General features: G+C 33.4%; 3 protein-coding genes across 3 annotated transcripts; 2 read left to right on the top strand and 1 right to left on the bottom strand.

Moving 5' to 3' along the window:
- Positions 1-450: 450 nt before the first annotated feature.
- On the top strand, positions 451-3,309 carry IKKbeta (I-kappaB kinase beta). Its single transcript, XM_053752792.2, has one exon. The coding sequence runs from the start codon at positions 586-588 to the stop codon at positions 2,914-2,916; it is 2,331 nt and encodes a 776-aa protein (XP_053608767.1). The 5' UTR covers positions 451-585; the 3' UTR covers positions 2,917-3,309.
- Positions 3,310-3,379: 70 nt separating this feature from the next.
- Positions 3,380-5,700, bottom strand: LOC128674304 (uncharacterized). Its single transcript, XM_053752793.1, has one exon. The coding sequence runs from the start codon at positions 5,123-5,125 to the stop codon at positions 3,398-3,400; it is 1,728 nt and encodes a 575-aa protein (XP_053608768.1). The 5' UTR covers positions 5,126-5,700; the 3' UTR covers positions 3,380-3,397.
- A 553-nt stretch (positions 5,701-6,253) lies between these two features.
- LOC128674162 (twist-related protein-like) lies at positions 6,254-7,020 on the top strand. Its single transcript, XM_053752542.1, has one exon. It carries the CDS (start codon positions 6,269-6,271, stop codon positions 6,869-6,871), a length of 603 nt encoding a protein of 200 aa, XP_053608517.1. The 5' UTR covers positions 6,254-6,268; the 3' UTR covers positions 6,872-7,020.
- The last annotated feature ends 13,553 nt before the right edge of the window (positions 7,021-20,573 follow it).

Genomic DNA, 20,573 nt, shown 5'->3' with positions numbered 1-20,573 from the left:
TTAAATTTGGCGCTGCAGATCAGACTTAACACTAAAAGTAACCACCCAAGAAACGTTTTGGTTGATAAAAAATATTGCATTGTCTTGTCCGGCATTACCACGGAAAAATAAAGATTTTTATTCCGTGAGCATTACAGTACGAAATGATAAAGGAGTAGACAAATAAAGGTGTAGACCCCGCCTTCCTTTTGGGAAATGTGGGAAGTTAATGAAAATCTTCTATTCAGTTCTATCTTTACTGCTTATTGGACGGGTGCGTGCATGGATATAATAAGTACTTTGTACAACAGTAAGTACCTACTAATTCCATGGGTGCATGTCACTTCCACCCAAAGATATAAACACATTGCTTAGGTATTCCCGAAGAAGGTACCTACCTACTAATTCCATGGTCGCTTCTTACTTTATAAATAGAAACTGCCAATGTCAGTCAGTCAATTATATAATTCAAAACTGTCAAAATAAAGTCGGAAATTTGAGAAGCAGGAAAGAAGCGATAATTAAATAAATTTATGTAGGTACAAACTTAACCTAGGTACCTACATATTTATTTTATTTGTAGAACTTTTGAATCGTTCAATAACTATGGATGGTATTGTGTTTATTGGTGATTGGGTGAAAGATAGAGTATTAGGCTCAGGAAGCTTTGGTACAGTGGTTTTGTGGAAACACCAAAAAACAGACGAGAAACTTGCTATCAAGACATGTAAATGGGGCGATGAACTCACCGCAAAACACAAAGAGCGATGGACGAAAGAAGTAGAGATGTTGCAGAACTGTAACAATCCCAACATTGTCAGCACAAAGGAGCTACCTTTAGAGTTTATAGAAGGCTTAGAATCTGCTAATCCATCAAAATTACCCATTCTTTGTATGGAATACTGCAGTGGAGGTTCCCTTCGACAGTTACTTAACAAACCTGAATCATGTGGTGGATTAAAAGAGACACAGGTACGTCAAATTCTAAAGGATGTTGGAAGTGCTATGCAATTTTTGCACCAAAATAAAATCACACATCGAGATGTCAAACCTGAAAATATTGTCATTCAATTAATAGATGATTGTGGATCTAGTAATACAATAACTCAACAAAAGATGAATATGCAGTACAAACTAATAGACCTAGGATATGCAAAAGAAATTGATTCTAAATCTGTTTGTGCTAGTTTTGTTGGCACACTTCAATATCTAGCACCTGAAATTTTATATAGCAAAACTTACAGCAATTCTGTTGATTTTTGGTCTTTTGGTCTTCTTGCTTTTGAAATTATCTGTGGTATAAGACCATTTCTACCATTTATGGCACCTGTACAGTGGATGCCTTATGTTAAGAAGAAAACTCATGAAGATGTTTGTGTCTATGAATCATTTCATGGTGACATTGAGTATTCAAAGGATATTTTTGTAGAAAATCGTATTTCAAAACCATTTAAATTATTAATGGAACAGTGGCTAAGAATAGCATTGGAATGGGATCCAAAATTAAGAGGTCGTGATGCTCCTTCCAAGGTAACTTTTAACATACCAACTGAAGAAAAAGAATCTGCAAGTAAAATTGTAATTTTTAATGTTTTGGAAGAAGTGTTGACTAGGAAAATTATAAAAATATTTTCAGTTTATACTTTATCACAACTTGCTTATGAAATTGATGATATAACAACCACAGCTGGATTAAAATTGTGGATAGAAAAGGATCTCAAAATTCCAATTTCAGATCAAATTTTGCTATCTCCATCCACTTATAATGAACTTGATGATAATGATCAGTTAGTGAAACATTGGAATGTGAATGAAAACATCATACTCTATCTATACCACAAGGCAAATATGATTAAAGATAATATTGAACCAGTTGTGCCAAAAACAGTTCAAAGATGTTTGGAACATCCTAAAGCATTGTATAATTTTAAAAATAGTCAAAATTTGTACCGACATGGCCTCTACTTTATCATAAATGAAATAGAATTGTATGATTGCCTCATCAAGGGATTATTTGCTAGAGGTCAGTTTCTTAAGAATGAAAAGACACAAATACTTCTCAAACACAATGCAGTAGATAAAGAAATTGGAAAGCTTCTTGTTAGAAGGGAAACTGTGTTTAAAATGGGTGAAATGGGAAAGCACCATGTTGAGAATTTAAAAGAAAATTCAGTGGGGACTAATTTTCTTGGCGGATTTGAGAAACAGTTTAAAAATGCAGATGAGCTAAATGATAAAGTTAACAAACTTGACACAGCTTGGACACAACTGACTGTTAGATTGCAGTCAGCATCTAGAAGGAGCAATGAGATTGTATCTGAAGACCTCAACAACTTTGTACAGAAGCATAATTATCAAACTATTTTCAAAAATGCCTTAACTGTTTTTATAAATTACAAAAAAAGTGAATCTTTCAGTGAGTATAGAGTCAAAGAAAAGCAATGTCTCGATATTATGAAGACATGTTATGAATGCCTCAAAATGAGAAGTAAGATTCTTTTAGAGTTAAGGAACCAACCTTTCATGTTGAAAATTATGGATTTGAGTATTGAATTTAGCAAAATTTCTGATGTGATAGAAAATGCTGCTGATAATACTGAAAAACTAAGTTCAGATGCAAATAATACTCTGGAAGAATTGACAAAGTGTATGTGGTCAACAATATCAGTTCTTGCTAATGATGCTCACAATTTGGTTGATCTTCCATATAGTGTTATTTCATTCCAAAAAAGTAATTTCAAAGTTGGTGAAGCTGTCTCCAATCACTGCATCAAAATTGCAAATAAAATTGAAGAGGATGAGGGTCTAACTTCTTTGATTGAAGAAAGTTTAAAGTTGAGACAGAACCATTCTAAACTAACTGAAAAAATAAATATGCAGAAAAAAATTTTTGGGAACCATAACTTTGACTATAGTTTTCTAAATGAAAAAAATTAATACATACTTATCTATAAAATATATTTATATTAACTGTTTTGTATGAAAAACATTTTTTTTTATTAGTGCCTAAGAATACTGTGATGCGATTTTATGATGAGTGTTTTTAAAAAAGTATATTGTAGATTTTTAAGCCAAAATTGTAGATATTTGCTGTTACATATTATGAATTGGTATTTGTGTTGCTTTATTTAAATCTAGTCATTTAAATTTGTCTTTATCAATATTAACATTTTATTGTATTTGAAGTTGCATTTGATAATGTCTTTTGTTATGGTATTATGAAATTGAATTGGTGCTAACCTAGTTAATTTCTATATAAAAATACATACCTAATTAGATTTATTCGTATTTTTTGCACTAAATGATAAAATAAAATTTTCTATAATTATATTTTAAATGTTTTATTTCTATGCCCAGAAGAAAATGAAAAAATAAAGTTTAATTTGAAAACATATTTCGAACCCTCTCGTTGTTTGCATTATGGAATATCAAGGCCACTAAACTCTGACAGCCAATGTTTGAACAGTTTGAATAATTCTTTTAAACTGGTAATATCAGTTGGAGCTCCGAGATACTCATTGGGAGCGATTCTTGGTTCAGGGCTGCCGCTGACATGTAACCAAATGGCCAAAACTGCGTCGTCTATATTGGCTACTGTTCGCCGACAAAGCCTTGCGCATGTTAGACATATTGCTACTAATGCTTCCATACTTCCCACTGACACGCCTCTATTGCCTTCTCTACGAGCGGTTAGAAAATAATTTCGTATGAGTATCTCTGTATCGTTGTCTAAAGATACTTGGATGCCAGCAACTATATCTAAATAAACTGCAACGTCCTTTAATGCTTTTACTTCATCTTTTGTTATATCAGAGGGTTCAGTGGTTCGTTCGAGAAGAAAATTAGCAATTTCGTCGTTATATTCTCCATAATCTCCTCTACATACAAATCCAAATATATTTGCCACATTATAAATAAGATTTTTTTTATAATCCATTCCTTGTGCCCAAACAGCACATTGAATTTGAGCTGGGTTCGTATCGTTCGATGTTACGCCTGATTCTAGATTAGATAAGAGACAATTTATCAATTTTTGGTTGTAGACATGAAATGGTAGGGGCAAGAAGCATATACCACCAGATGAACCGACCAATGTGTCAGTAGCTGTTGTATTGGAAGTCCCCATACACACGGATCGTGGTGCAAGTTTGGCAGCACCTTTCATCAGCTCTCCAACGTATCCGGTGTCGTATCCAGCGACAAAAACGTGAATAATTCGAGATTTTGTAAACATGTTTGCTTTTACGCTTGTTAAACTTAGCAGCAAACTAATCTTTAAATGCATAAAACAATTTAAGGGGCACTCATTGACGCCTATACATGAGGCTAAACAGAATATAAATCTCCAAGAGATGCCCTTGCAAGCATTAAATAGTTTTTCGACATCATCGGGAATAGGTGCGGTGATTGGCACAGGCAATGGAATCACTTCCTCTAAAGACCAAATAGACATAGCATTCTTCAAAACGACACCATAGAAATTATAAACCCTTCCGAGCGTTAAAACAGGTATCAAATCGTCGGTAATTTTTAAACTCTTCGAAAGCAAACTGTTCTTTAGTTTTAAAGTGACTTTTACTTGTTCACCGCATCTTCTCAAGCCGCTATTTTCATATAGAACACTCTTGCAGACATAACATTTAGGTGGCACTTTTGGTATGTATTGTAGAACAACTTCACTATCTTCGCACTCCTCAGGACAAGACCAAACAGTATGATAGGCATAGCTATTAGGTTTAGATATTGCTAACAACAAGCCTTGGAAACTTACTAGGCCTTTGTAATAATGGCGATTTGGAACCATTAACACTTTAGATAAACATTTTAATCTCAAATTAACAGCTACTTGATTTGGTCTCATGTTTTTAGTCCATTCGTTACTATCCAAAGAAACTAAGCATGCGAATAAAATCTCGTTACATACGTTTTGCCATTTTATGGGTTCTTGTAATAGTGTTTCTCCAATTTCAGGAACCATGTCTAACAAATCCATTACATCGATCTCAAGTAAAAATCTTAAAGGCGGATATTTACATATCGTTTTATCATTAATTTCACTCAAAAATTGGTCACAAGTATTTTTCATGTCACTTATTATACGCCTGTTGTCAAAGTATAGCAATATTTGGCAGTGGAGATCCATCATCAGTATTGCTTTATTTTAATATATTGTTTTTATTACATACGTAATCGTAATAGTATAAACATAAAATTGTAAGTATTAATTGTTTTACGATGTAGTATATAGGTTAGGATACAAATCACAGGCCACAGAGTAATAATAAAAATGATATTCATAAGTATTTCCCTCTTAAATTTTTAAATATGGAATACCTACCTACTTACTAAGATTTTTTAAACACACAAAATGCCACTAATTTATTTCACTAACAGTATTTTGCAAACCAACATTCGATTAAAAATTCGACATTGCTTTTGGTTACATTACAAGTAGTATTGTGGCTTTGTAACATTTTGTGACATAATTTGACGCCTACACGATTAAGTTATCCCACACGATTTAGCAAGGTCAGTAAACAATTAGCCATCAGCACTTTAGCCTTTTAAACGGAAATGCCGAATCGAATATGCAAATCATTCTTTAAACTACGTATAACTATGGGTACCTACTTGAAATCTATCTGCTTAACTTTACCCATAAGATACTACGTGCTTGTTCATTCATTGCAACCGTGTACAGTAAAGCACATAAATTTTTCATTCTAAGTTTGTATGTTTTCTAGTTGTGCTTATACAATAAGTAGTAGTAGTACCTACCTAGTCCAATACACTTAGTTCCGATAATGTTTTAATGATGATTTTGTGTGGTTTATTTTGTCAATGTTTCCTACTCAATACTTATGGTACATTTCCTTAAAATAGGATTTGGGTACGTGCTATATATCTCAGTAATTTTCTCTTATGTGAACTCCACTCCAAGCAACAATGTATTCTATAAGTGGATGTACCTACTTAAGTATAAGATTTTGTTTGGGTATGTAGATAGTGTAGGTAGGTGATTAAACATATAGGTAAACGGATGTTATTTATAAAGATTTTGTCGAGCCCTCCAGATGATCTATTTGTACCTAGTCCTACAAAAATGTTATTGAACTACCTATAATGTAGGTAGGTAGTTTTTTTATTTTATTAATTCCGAATAGTTATCAACATCAAATGTCTTAGTATGATCGCGTTAGCTATCGCCGCGTTGTTATTGAAAGTAGGTACTTAATACTTTCATAATCGGTAAAGTAATCAAAGTAAGTAATTGTGTACATCAGTGTACATGAACGGAGCGGGGCAAGTGGGCGGAGTGAGCGTATTTTTCAAGCGGAATCCGGGCGCGGGCGGCGGCTCCGTCGCGTGGGGCGGCTGCGGAGCGATCAGTCGAGATCGGCGCCTCCACTCCATGCCCGAGCACGACACGTACCAGCTGCGTCCGCGCGCAGCGCGCAGCCGCGAGCCGCGCACGCGCCGCACGCCTCAGCCTCTCAGCAAATACAGGAGAAAAACAGCAAACGCGCGCGAAAGAAGTCGAATGCGCGAAATCAATCGCGCCTTCGAAGCCCTACGCAGGGCTGTCCCGGCCGCCGCCATCACAGGCGCTCCTGTCCCCTGCGAGAAACTCACCAAAATCACTACCTTGCGCCTAGCAATGCGATACATATCAGCTCTATCGGCCACTCTCAGAGAATCCAGCCCTGAAGGTGACTCCACACCGAGACCGGAGCGCTGGCCCTCGCCCTATTGCTCAGATCTCTCGGAATTCTCCACGGAACAGGACCAGGAACTGGAGACCACGTCAGAATTCGCGGAGGATTCCCTCTCGCCGTTCGACTCCTTTTTGGCAGAATTCGACTACGACTACATAGACAGGACTTTTGCGTGATAGTGAAGTGTTGTGTTGCCCATGGACTGGTTATAACTGATTAGGTATTCGCAATTTTCACTTTGCCATATAATTAATTAATTAATATATTTTATGAAATGTATTTTGATTTATTTATGTTTTAATAAATTTTTCATTGTTTTCGTTAATTTTGTTATCTGTTAATTAACGTTTCATGTATTTGTTTAGTCTCTCCGCCAGCGTGTCCTTATTTAAGAACGTTCGTAAATTAAGCTCCAACCCCCAGGGAACAGATGACATCTATAAATAAGTAAACTGCAGAGTTCACAAACAAAAAAGTTATAAAGAGTTTCAAGTGTGTGCGGTGCGACCTGTTTATTTTAACTTTCGACTTCTTATTTTAGATAATATACTATATCTTTGAATGTTTCCACAAGTTCTAACAATGTCCTGAAAGATCCAGCACACAATTAAAACTAGAACCACGCGTCTCGTGGTCAAGATTATTACCAAAATTTTAAAAAACATGGAAAATAAAACTGGTAAGAAATAATTTTCTGACATAACCACGGAAGGAAAACTGCAGATAAAATCTTATCTATAAATAATAGAAACAAGAGTAACTTACGAGTACATACTTATTACAATATGACAGTGTTTCTAACCAATCACTAACCAATATATTCAATGATGCGGAATAATCACTGATTATGTAAATAATAGACTCCGGAAGCGTGGGCTCCTCAACCTAATATCACATAGTCCCATCAGATATAAAACGTTTTCAATGATAGAACTCTGTCGCCGCTAGTTGCCGCTGAAGCCCACGCGCTTCGATCTCTCTCATTGTCTTGAAGACAAGTTTGATTGGGCGTATGAAGTATGAAACAATTTTCTATTTGTCGTATTTCCAATTATTTCAAATCATGATTAAAAGATTCTGCTAAATGGATGAGTCACTAAGGAATTGAGTCTTGTTGTAAACTAACTAGCTGTGTCTCGCGGCTACGTCCCTTTGGAAATTTCGGGATTCCAGATAACCTATATTCCTCGTGAATGTGGCTTTCTGGCTTTCTGTATCATATACAGAAATAATTTATCAAATGGCACCAGCTTCAGAGGTTAGCGCGTTCAAACAAACTAAAAACTTTTCATGTGAAAACTAATTCTCACCGAAATGAATATGCAATATTTCATTTTTTTTTCTTCATTACGCGTATTGGTATTTTATTTATTTGCACTTACTTTTAGCACAAATTATAATGTACTTCCAGTAGTTGTAGGTAGGTAATTGACTTCCATTTGTTGATTAAATTATCCTTATTATTGTTATACCTATTTTAATGGTAACCTGTTATGGTTTATCATACAAGTAGTGTAGTAGAATACATTATACTTATGTAAGAACATTTTTCTATACTTAATTAAAAAAATAATATTTCAAATCCCTACTAGCTACTGTCTGCAACACCGCCGCGTAGTAGTTTTAAAATTTCATCAAAATCGATTAAGCCTACATAGTAAGACTTTCGCATTTAGGTGAAGGGGCCATTATCTTAATAGCTTATATTAAGTAACTTGCGGCGCGACCCGGCTTCGCTCGGGTAAAACCATAATAAATTATACACCTAAATCTTTAGTTTATCTCGTTCATACAGACAGACGCGACGAGGGTAAGCACATGTTTTTATTATGTAAAGATGACAACTTTTGGAACTTTTGAAGTTATTGAACGGGTATCTCCTTGACACTATATAATTGCTACAATACCAATACGTAAGACTTATATGTTGTGTAAGATCTTTCAAGATAAATAATACTGTTTCAGAATCTGATCAGATATCTACTTTATTGGATTCAAAGTTTTGAATCGGTGATCTCAAAAAATACAAAACACACATGAATATAGAAACACCATAGTCTTTAAATCACATGAATATAATCTCGGTTTTGAGCCTTAGTATTGAGGAAACTTATCTAAACTGTATCATCTTATCAATAGATTTGTCTGCCGCGTGTAGTATCGGTGTGAATGATATGGGTACCTAGGTATACACATTTTATACAGATGCGATTTTCATTTTCATACATATAAGTATTATAATATTGGTCGCTCCGAAATGTTAGTAGTTTATAGCATTTACTTTAATACGATATAATTTAAAATTTGTCTTTTAACCTCGCGAACACAATATTTTTTTACAAAATTGTAAATATTTCAAAAACGATTCAACCGATTTTGTTGCCCCACGAACTTAAAAATTCTATTTCCAGTTTCTACATAAGTACTTTTTAAATTTCATCAAAATCAGAACAACATTTCGAAAGTTATCGCGAATATATTTTTTGTATGTATGTAATGTTACATACAAAGCAAATATATTTGCCCCAAGTTGACTTGTAGACCTCGCTCACTTTGCTCGCTTCGCTCACATACATAAAATTCTCTTTTTAATATGCTTAATAAATAAATTTTATTTACCAACTTATATATACGGTTTCTGCTTTAGGGAAAAATGCATAACTTATGCAACGATCATGCAATGCAATAAAGACGCAAAGATCGGTATCCCAGGTCCCTCCTATTTTGGTAAAGCGGATTGCTTTCCCGCCAAATACGGCCGCCATGACAGTTCACTGAATGTGATTAAATGACATGACATACGAACTAAAAGCGGCCGCGAATATTACTGTAATCTCGTCATAATTTTTTTTATCGTCAACTTTGGTACCTTGTTCTGAATTGTTGTTGATTAGGTGTCAATCGTTTTGGTAAAGTATGTCTAATCAACTATGCACTATTATATAAATATATTACATTAGATACATGATAGTTACATAGGTACCAATGTAAGTACCTATATTTCCCGTTTTCCTCTTGGACTAACCTAGTGTCATTAAGAATATTTTTAAAAATTATTCCCATAGGACAAATTGAACGATTTCTATTTAATTTTAGTTCCCATATTACTCATAATTAATCGTATAAGTCACTTGCATATAAGGATGATATTTCCACCTTTGCTCACCAACCAGCGCAGCGTCTTATCCACAGGTCTTATCCTCTCTGTGCGGTAGTGTAAAGGTATGGATGGACACACGAGTTTCGCCAGAGGACTGCTTCTTTGCTGTGCACTCAATAGTTTACTGTAGGCGTAGTACCTAAAAAAATATAAATGTCTTCCATCTTTTTATCATTTCTTGATATTAATTATAATAATTATTAATTTAATATTTATTCAACTCCATGAGCTTTATTTTTCAATGGAAATGAATTGATTCACAAACAGGAAAGTCATTTACTAAGAATTTTGTTATTATTAGTCTCAATGCCAGAAAGTACTTGTGAACCAAATTTATTTAATAAGTGCGGGCACTCCGTCTGGCAATAGTTACCCATAACAAAAGTTTGAAATTGTCGTACTTATTATAATATATAATATCCCAGGAAAATGACCTCTCCAACTTCACATAACTTTTATAAATGTTTCAACTTTTTACGACTATGACTATTACTTTTCAGCATTACATAATTTGAATCCATTATTTTATAGTAAAAGTCCATATGGAGGCAACACTCGTTTCAATTTGTAATTCACATACAAAACATTTCAATTTGTAATTCCATTCGTGAAAACGTGACCCTTGGTTTTCGGGACCGCGGCTGACCACCTGAGACGACCTTTTTCATATATCCGTATTGTATTGCAGGCCAAAAATAAACGCAAAATAAATGATCCACGCGTGTATTGTCCAAAAAACCAGAAAAGGGTCCACGAACTTTTTGCCATAAAACTTGCTTCGGCCCACGTCTTCGCCCGCGCATTTTGCACAATCATCAAAAATGTGGTTCCGTCGCACAGAATATTGAAACTACAGATTGGAAATCTACACAGTGGAGAGTAAAAAGCAGGAAAGTGGATCCTGCCTTACGATCCATGGTTTAGGATGTGACCAGAAAATCGCTCAAATGACAGACTTGAACTTACATTCAGAAGTACCAAAAGAGGCTGAATGCTGCTTTCAACCAGACGTCGAAATCTTTGGTGTGAATAGATTAGTAATTCAGAAATTGACTTTTTATTTTACAATACAATTTAATGACATATTATAGTCGGCGTTTCTTATTCAGTAGTGTTAAGGAAAGAAGAAATACTTTATTCGGCGCAAAAAATATATTTAGGTAGAGAAATTAAAACAATAGATCGTTTCGATATTTAAAGATTAATTTTAAATTGCTCACTGAGTGAATTACCTGGTATAGGTACTTATACTTACACACGCAGTTAATATTCTATCCTAACATTAGTTTTGCCTGTGATATCAGACGGCCTTGCATACAATGTGGTTATTGGAGAAACGTCCTACCCGTTTTTAAACTTGAAATGTATGCAAGACCCTTGGCTTTCTCCCTCTGATAACAACAAGGAGATAAAATGCAATGAAAATTACATTATTACTGTCAAAATGAAATTAAGTAGATATCATACACGTAATGAAGTAAAGTATGCTGCACGTTAAATTACCCTTCATGCACCTCTATGTAGCGGTAATAGAGGTGAATTTTGAGATTTGGGTAGATTGATGTGATGTCCACTGTAGTTGCTTACAGTAATATGGTAATTACTAATGTAATTTTCGCTATTGAAAGTAATGTCGTCAATTCGTCACCTCATTTCTGATTTCATTTTACATGCAAGTCCAATGCGTTATTATTTTAATCTGTAATAATTTTTGTGAGACCTTCGCTTTCTGTCACTTTTTTTAAGTGGAGGAGCATATTCTGTGTTAATAATCGATATCCACGTATTATGTATTTAAACAATATAAAAAATTATCTTGGATATTTTCCCGTCGTAATAAAATTTTGGAATAAAAATGCCTATGTTTGACTTTATTTACATTCATACATACTAAGTAAGTGGTTTATTAAATTAGGTAGTATGAATATAGAAGTTTGAATTTCAGTTATCGAATGCCTTGAAATAACCTAAAGAAATACTAATTTATTTTCTAAAAGCCGTGGGAACTTTGTCACTGATTGCATAAAACAGATATAAAAGCACGTACTAGAACGCATAGTAGTATGTTTTATAACATTAAATCTCAAATAAATATCTAGAAACAAGTTTAACTTAGATATATTGTACATATATGTGCTTACTCAATATCGTGTTATTAAGATCAAAATCGTATATATTTTTTTAACGAAATTTATGTGGGTAAAGACGCGGCTTAGGTACCAATCTGACTGAATCAATCCAATTGACTGGAATCTGGAATAGATACTTTAATGGGATAAGTTCACCATTGTGTACTTATCCTTTTATTCTTTTAAAAGTCCATAGACAGGTCAGGACAGGACAGGACATAGACAGGACAGGATCCGCCCGCGGTAGCCTCGGGTCATCTATTCCGAATATGATCCAAATCGGCTCAGCGATTTAGCCGTGAAAGCGTGACAAACCGACGTTTATAATATTAAAGTAGTATGCATGTATCGTGCTTTTAACACGTGTTCATTGTACTACATACGTATAAATATATTACATGCAAAGTATTATTTTCTTTTACTTAGTTCAAAGAAACTGAAAAGGCACAATTTTGTGCAAATCCAAAATTCTCAAACGCGCATGATCTCTCTTTATATGGATTTCTATTCATAAACCTGTGGTGCGGATGTGAATACATGAGGTCATGCTGCGTCAGGGCTTCATTACTGGGGTAACAAAAAATAGGATTTTTCACAACAATTTCATCTATCTCGGTGTTTACGTTTATCACAGCAGGATAGGGTGTCCAATTCATTATATAAAAACAGGAATTGAAATTATGTAGAATATTTAAGATATTTTCATGTAGGTGCCTAAGACATAATTTAAGTTATTTATTTATCTAAGTACATAATCTTGTAAGCATTATTGGTTTTATGAGAAAATGAAAAAATAAGTATAACTTAATGCAGAAGACATCAACGCAGCGTATGTAATAATTTTCAATATTTTGCTTTATTATTATTTTTTCATTGCAGGTTTATACTGCCTATACAAAGCAATGGGCTCTTCTGGTGTTAAAGTCGTGTAGCCTTTTAGTAGTATATAGGAATAACCTTATAATATGAGTTATTTTAAAACCTTGACTGGTTTAGTTTTATTTAAGTTAGGTACAATTCGTGTTATTTTGTTTTAGTTATAAATTTTCGAGAAAGACCCGGTTATTCTAAAATCATTTGCTTCAGTTCATCTGAAACCATACTCGACCAATCTCAGAGACCTTTGCCCAGCAGTGGGGAAACGTAGGTTAAATAAAAATCCAAAACCATGGTCACCATAGCGCCGTGCGGTCAGCGGGGCGCAGTTCCACTAGTGTGAGAAAAATGTCCTAGCCCTCACCTAGATATCTTAAGAGTCCGTCGCCGGAGGCGCCTAGAGCTTCGCTCACGACTCGCCTCGTGGTAATACCTGTCCTGCCTCGTTAATGGAACCATTCTTTACCCATGTGGGCAAATAAATCAATACCTACTAAAGTAATGGACTTAATTCTCATTGAAGTTAGAAGTCATATGGGCAAACATCTCGTTAATACTTGACTAGGTGCCCTATAATACGAAAATATTGTGTCAGGTAAATAAATAAATAACTATTATGGAAATAACAAATACCACAAATTAAGATAGATGCAAAGGAAATTTGAGACCGTGTTATAAGAATTATTCGTGCGGCATTTTTACTTAATCATATCACTGTATAGTTAACTTATTTTCCGCGAGAACCCTTATAAACAGGTGGTAGGTACTTTATGACTACATAATATTCGGCGAACTCAGAAAAAATCGAAGTACCTACATAGTCGTTTTAAATGAAAGCTAAATATGGATGTCAAGGAAAACTTTCAATGGACTTAGATTCACCGCGATCATAGTTGATGGTGATGGATTTCCTCACATTACAGTCAAATTTCCCACGCCTAGAAAACACATTGATTTCTATTCCAGTAAAAAATATCGTGTCCAATTGGCAATCCATTATGTCCTAGAATATGGTCATGCGCTCATTTTTGAGAGTCTATAAAGAAATACAATGTGTACTATTGATTCGTGAGCTTTTGCACACGACGTGTCTTGGCTGTTGTGATTAAACAAAACTATATTTCTAACACAATTGAAAGCCATAGATTCTATAGCGTAGCGTATAGAGGTGGAATTCCTTTGATTTCCATAATATAGAAGACGAGATACTATTGTCAAATTATGATGTTTGAACACCTGACTTCGTCGTATTAGGAATAGTGAATACCTTTGGGAATGCGACTAGTCAGAGCCCTGATATTTAAAAAAATATATCTTTTTACTAGCTATCTGATTCGGCTATATGTATGTACCTACTTGTTAGGTAGAGACGGGCTCACTGATAAGAATTAAGACAGTGTCAAAGTAAACCCCTTCTATATTATCTGTACGTAAATAATTATTCTGAGATGTAAATCTTCTACGATTCCTCTATGATTTGTGCCTAGTTAGTCCATACTTATTCTCATAAATGTCATGGCGATTTTCCCGATAATCGAAGATTACACACATCGTCCACATCGAGCCATTTATAGATATTACTATAATCGGGTAGTAAATAATTCAAAAGTGTACGAAGTGCTGAGAATGAGTGAGTCAATCATGTGGTCACGTCTGCGCAGGCGCATGGTAGCCGGTGCGCCTACGCCTAATATGGTGTTTCGTTAGTAATTTTGATACTGTGTCATTTCGTGAAGACTTGTTTGTTTTTAGTTATTGCGATGACAGTTTATAAATTTATTTGACTAGATAATTAATCATTGTACATTTTTACTTCTATGGTATTCAGAATAGACCAAACGGGAAAGTAGACTGATCGTTCCTAAGAAATCTAAAAAACTGAAAGCTGGAAAGTTTATCATTCAGAAGACCACAATCTTCGACGCGAAAAACGATTGATTTGTTATATCGTTGTTGTTATATTTATATCCAGTTATTTGCTAGATTAAAATTATATATATATATATATATATATATATATATATATATATATATATATATATATATATAAGTAACGTTTGTATCTATTTATACATAAGTGTTGTTTTATGAGCCGTTAATTGTGACCTCCTAGTGACATTCTATGTCTGTGGTAGTGGGTGACATATAATTCATCAGATTATAATCTAACTGCAGGAGAAACGTTTACATGTATTAACCTCGGAATGACGTGAGACACAATAATGTTGATGTCATATGCAATTTTATTTGAACTTTACATTTAATTTAATTAGTTTGTTGTGGTGCAATAAAATTTTATTTGCATTTTAGTTTCACACACCATATCCATACAAGTATATATAATTAGCGACATATCACCTTTACGAATAAACGTATGTAATCGAGTCCATTCTTCAAATATATGTTCACAAACCCCTTTTAAACATATTGTTCAGCTAGCCAACTTTGAATTTTATGTCACTGTGATACGGTTTAAAGTTGCCATGATGAGGACTTTTGATCGTTAGTATTAATGTACGCAGTTTCTTAGTTCAGTCAGGGGCCAGTATCTATTACAAAGTTGTATATTTCCTTCTTGAGAACTTGTTTACATTCTTGTTTCAATTGTTATAAAGGTTCTAATCGTTTGTCTTGGAGATTGTTAGGTGTGTAGAACGTTTTGTGTATGAGTTAGGTTCCATCCTTTATATGGGAAACCTGCATCATTCGTATGAGCTCTGGAGAGCGATAAAGTTAGGAGTTAGGACTCAATAGTTACGTGGCTGAACGCAATCTATGATTGATGAGAGCCTTGCCTCGATGACAGGTTTATTTTGATAAAACACTGACCTACATTTTTATACCTTGTTGCAGTAATCTGTTTGGCACCAAAGAAGTAAATATTTAGCATTTTGATTTTCTTTTCTACTAAAAACTAGATGTTGTGGGGATTTTGAGATAAAATATAGCCTATATGTAGCAATCTTGCATAATGTGTTCTAATGGTGAAAGATTTTTTAAATCGGTTCGGTAGTTTCGGAGATTAACCACCTCTAACATTCACTCACAAAGTCAGAAACTCACAAACGCTTACCTCTTTATAATAATATAAGTAATAAGGATAGATTACAAGAGTTTGTTTCTAAAACTCAACATCGCCGCTACTATATATACTCGTATACGGATGTAAAGTAGGTACGTATCGGCGCTGTTGTGCATAAAATAAAGAAAAAAATATACATTTAATTTTTCAAGTCTATATCAACGTCCTATTAATGAGCATGTCGGTTCCGCTCTGTAGCCTTAACTAAGATAGTCCAATTTATTTTGAACTTTTTTTAAAAAATTAACAAGAATTCTATATTCTTGTTAAGTTTATATTATGATACCTACATAGTCATTTATATATTATTAGATAATCTCTATAATTATTATTTATTAATGTGGCAATTCAATAAATTAAATGCACCCTGCATTCATTTACATATATCCACCATAAGATCTAAATAGGTTCGCTTTGGTGCGATTTACGAATACATCGAGAAGTAAAGGGGAAAATTAGATTACTTATGGTAAAATGGTATCGACACACTAAGAAGAAGTAAGAGATAAAATCCTCTAAATATCTCGATTAGGTAGTAAGTATTATTCAACCTCAAGATATTTGAGGATATTTTAATTCTCAATAAGTAAGTATATAAAATTAGTAGGTATTATTATTATAAGCTTATAAAACTATTATTTATTTGTGTGTTGCGTAAAATATAAATTGTTACTTTACGCAACACACAAATAAATAAGTGCTACATATCCATCACTTTTAAACAGTTATGGACAAAAATGTACTATATTTTACAACACTTAGGACAACGAAAATTAGCAACAAGAAATTAACGACATAACCAGAATTTTTTTTCAAAGCTTTCCTTGTTTTTTAATCTGACCCCATGCAGGCAGCATCAGATTTGATCAATTATTTCATCATATATCGGGTTCAAATAAAATTGCATATGACATCAACATTATTGTGTCTCACGTCATTCCGAGGTTAATACATGTAAACGTTTCTCCTGCAGTTAGATTATAATCTGATGAATTATATGTCACCCACTACCACAGATATAGAATGTCACTAGGAGGTCACAATTAACGGCTCATAAAACAACACTTATGTATAAATAGATACAAACGTTACTTATATATATATATATATATATATATATAAGTAACGTATATATATATATATATATATATATATATATATATATAAGTAACGTTTGTATCTATTTATACATAAGTGTTGTTTTATGAGCCGTTAATTGTGACCTCCTAGTGACATTCTATGTCTGTGGTAGTGGGTGACATATAATTCATCAGATTATAATCTAACTGCAGGAGAAACGTTTACATGTATTAACCTCGGAATGACGTGAGACACAATAATGTTGATGTCATATGCAATTTTATTTGAACCCGATATATGATGAAATAATTGATCAAATCTGATGCTGCCTGCATGGGGTCAGATTAAAAAACAAGGAAAGCTTTGAAAAAAAATTCTGGTTATGTCGTTAATTTCTTGTTGCTAATTTTCGTTGTCCTAAGTGTTGTAAAATATAGTACATTTTTGTCCATAACTGTTTAAAAGTGATGGATATGTAGCACTTATTTATTTGTGTGTTGCGTAAAGTAACAATTTATATTTTACGCAACACACAAATAAATAATAGTTTTATAAGCTTATAATAATAATACCTACTAATTTTATATACTTACTTATTGAGAATTAAAATATCCTCAAATATCTTGAGGTTGAATAATACTTACTACCTAATCGAGATATTTAGAGGATTTTATCTCTTACTTCTTCTTAGTGTGTCGATACCATTTTACCATAAGTAATCTAATTTTCCCCTTTACTTCTCGATGTATTCGTAAATCGCACCAAAGCGAACCTATTTAGATCTTATGGTGGATATATGTAAATGAATGCAGGGTGCATTTAATTTATTGAATTGCCACATTAATAAATAATAATTATAGAGATTATCTAATAATATATAAATGACTATGTAGGTATCATAATATAAACTTAACAAGAATATAGAATTCTTGTTAATTTTTTAAAAAAAGTTCAAAATAAATTGGACTATCTTAGTTAAGGCTACAGAGCGGAACCGACATGCTCATTAATAGGACGTTGATATAGACTTGAAAAATTAAATGTATATTTTTTTCTTTATTTTATGCACAACAGCGCCGATACGTACCTACTTTACATCCGTATACGAGTATATATAGTAGCGGCGATGTTGAGTTTTAGAAACAAACTCTTGTAATCTATCCTTATTACTTATATTATTATAAAGAGGTAAGCGTTTGTGAGTTTCTGACTTTGTGAGTGAATGTTAGAGGTGGTTAATCTCCGAAACTACCGAACCGATTTAAAAAATCTTTCACCATTAGAACACATTATGCAAGATTGCTACATATAGGCTATATTTTATCTCAAAATCCCCACAACATCTAGTTTTTAGTAGAAAAGAAAATCAAAATGCTAAATATTTACTTCTTTGGTGCCAAACAGATTACTGCAACAAGGTATAAAAATGTAGGTCAGTGTTTTATCAAAATAAACCTGTCATCGAGGCAAGGCTCTCATCAATCATAGATTGCGTTCAGCCACGTAACTATTGAGTCCTAACTCCTAACTTTATCGCTCTCCAGAGCTCATACGAATGATGCAGGTTTCCCATATAAAGGATGGAACCTAACTCATACACAAAACGTTCTACACACCTAACAATCTCCAAGACAAACGATTAGAACCTTTATAACAATTGAAACAAGAATGTAAACAAGTTCTCAAGAAGGAAATATACAACTTTGTAATAGATACTGGCCCCTGACTGAACTAAGAAACTGCGTACATTAATACTAACGATCAAAAGTCCTCATCATGGCAACTTTAAACCGTATCACAGTGACATAAAATTCAAAGTTGGCTAGCTGAACAATATGTTTAAAAGGGGTTTGTGAACATATATTTGAAGAATGGACTCGATTACATACGTTTATTCGTAAAGGTGATATGTCGCTAATTATATATACTTGTATGGATATGGTGTGTGAAACTAAAATGCAAATAAAATTTTATTGCACCACAACAAACTAATTAAATTAATTGTTCGCTCGTAAAAGTCATTAAAAGACAATTTTATTATATTAAAATAGAGGTATAGATATCAATTTGAGATCACACAATTTACGTAATGTAATATTGACATAATAAAGACTTAATAAAAATAAATAATATAAATAAAAATAATTTATGTATTTGTGCGGCTGCGTTAGGGTGCACAAATTGTTATTCAGTACGAGAATCTTTTAATAGGTACTCGTTTGCTATTAATTTCAAGTTAAAAATTAAAATGAAACTAGTTGTTTGGAAGGAAGAAAATTTTGCTTATTTTAGCCTAATGAATGTAACAAAGATTACGTACGAGTTACTATTTTATTTATGATTTTATTGTCCCTATAATGTATTGTTTATGTAAATAAATAAATACAATTATGATCATGGTACTAAGTATGTATTCGAATGGACTTCATTCATGAGTTCATTAGTAGCAAAACCTGCAAGCGGCAAAAAATATATACTTGTAACTAACAGAAAATCTCTGTTCATTGAAGAAAAGCTTAGTGTTTGCACTAATTGGACATTATATCACAGACCGCATCATAAGTGAACAGTTCTGGCAACCCTATTTCACCATTATCGTCAAAGAGATAAGATTTAGATTTGTTTAAAATATTGTATCTACACAACAGAGTTTAATTCAAAAAATTCAGTAAAAACTCGTCGGGCTCACTTCAGGAATGTACGCTATTGGTAATTTATCATATTTTCTCCAGTTAATTGTATATATAATACATACAGTAAGTTCTTAGACGCATTCTGGGAATCACGCTGACGATGGCTCATAGCTTGAAGCTTAATGTACTTAGGCTGTTAATTTAATTACTAGTATTACTTTTTTTAACTCCAACTGAATGGCAATTGTGAACGGCACAATGGTAAGATTCGTTTTATCTCTGTACGAGATCAACCACTAAACACCGAAGATGTTTCCTTGTCGTCAATAAGATAATTGTGGCTGGCCCCAATGAAATAATTCATTGTTAAAATAGAAGCGCCACATAGTGTTAAATCTGATAATTCCCATAGTGTCACTGAGCCATGTTGTTTTTCACAAGCTTTTATTTTACTTGCACTGTAAGTACTTTATGAATGCTTGTTCGAGGAATCTTGCAGCTCAATTCTGCAGCACAATTTGCAACCCATGTGGTAATTAAGCTTCAGCTGAAATATGGTACACGCCTTCAGTTTATATGACAATGCATTATTATCAGAAACATGACCTGAAGATGAACCCAGGAATGGTAGGTACCCGACGAGGGAACTCAAACTTATACTTAAATAACTAAACTTCTTAGTTACGTTTAATGTCTATAAACTTTTTGCTTTCCGTCACGGTATGATGAGGAGTGGCGCTGTTAATTGATTTTTTTACGTCTTATAAACTTTGTATAATAAAATGATAACTTAGATTTACGATTAGCATAGACAATTCAAAGAAATTCATAACACATATATACTTTTGTACATATGTGTTATGAATTTCTTCAGTCCAAAATTAAAGAAAAGATTAGGTAGGACATTTCCTCCAAAGT

Source organism: Plodia interpunctella, chromosome 12, assembly GCF_027563975.2.
Source record: "Plodia interpunctella isolate USDA-ARS_2022_Savannah chromosome 12, ilPloInte3.2, whole genome shotgun sequence".
NCBI classification, from domain to species: Eukaryota; Metazoa; Arthropoda; class Insecta; order Lepidoptera; family Pyralidae; genus Plodia; species Plodia interpunctella.
Note: the sequence above shows the minus strand (reverse complement) of the source record. Positions and strands in the feature narration are given on the sequence as shown.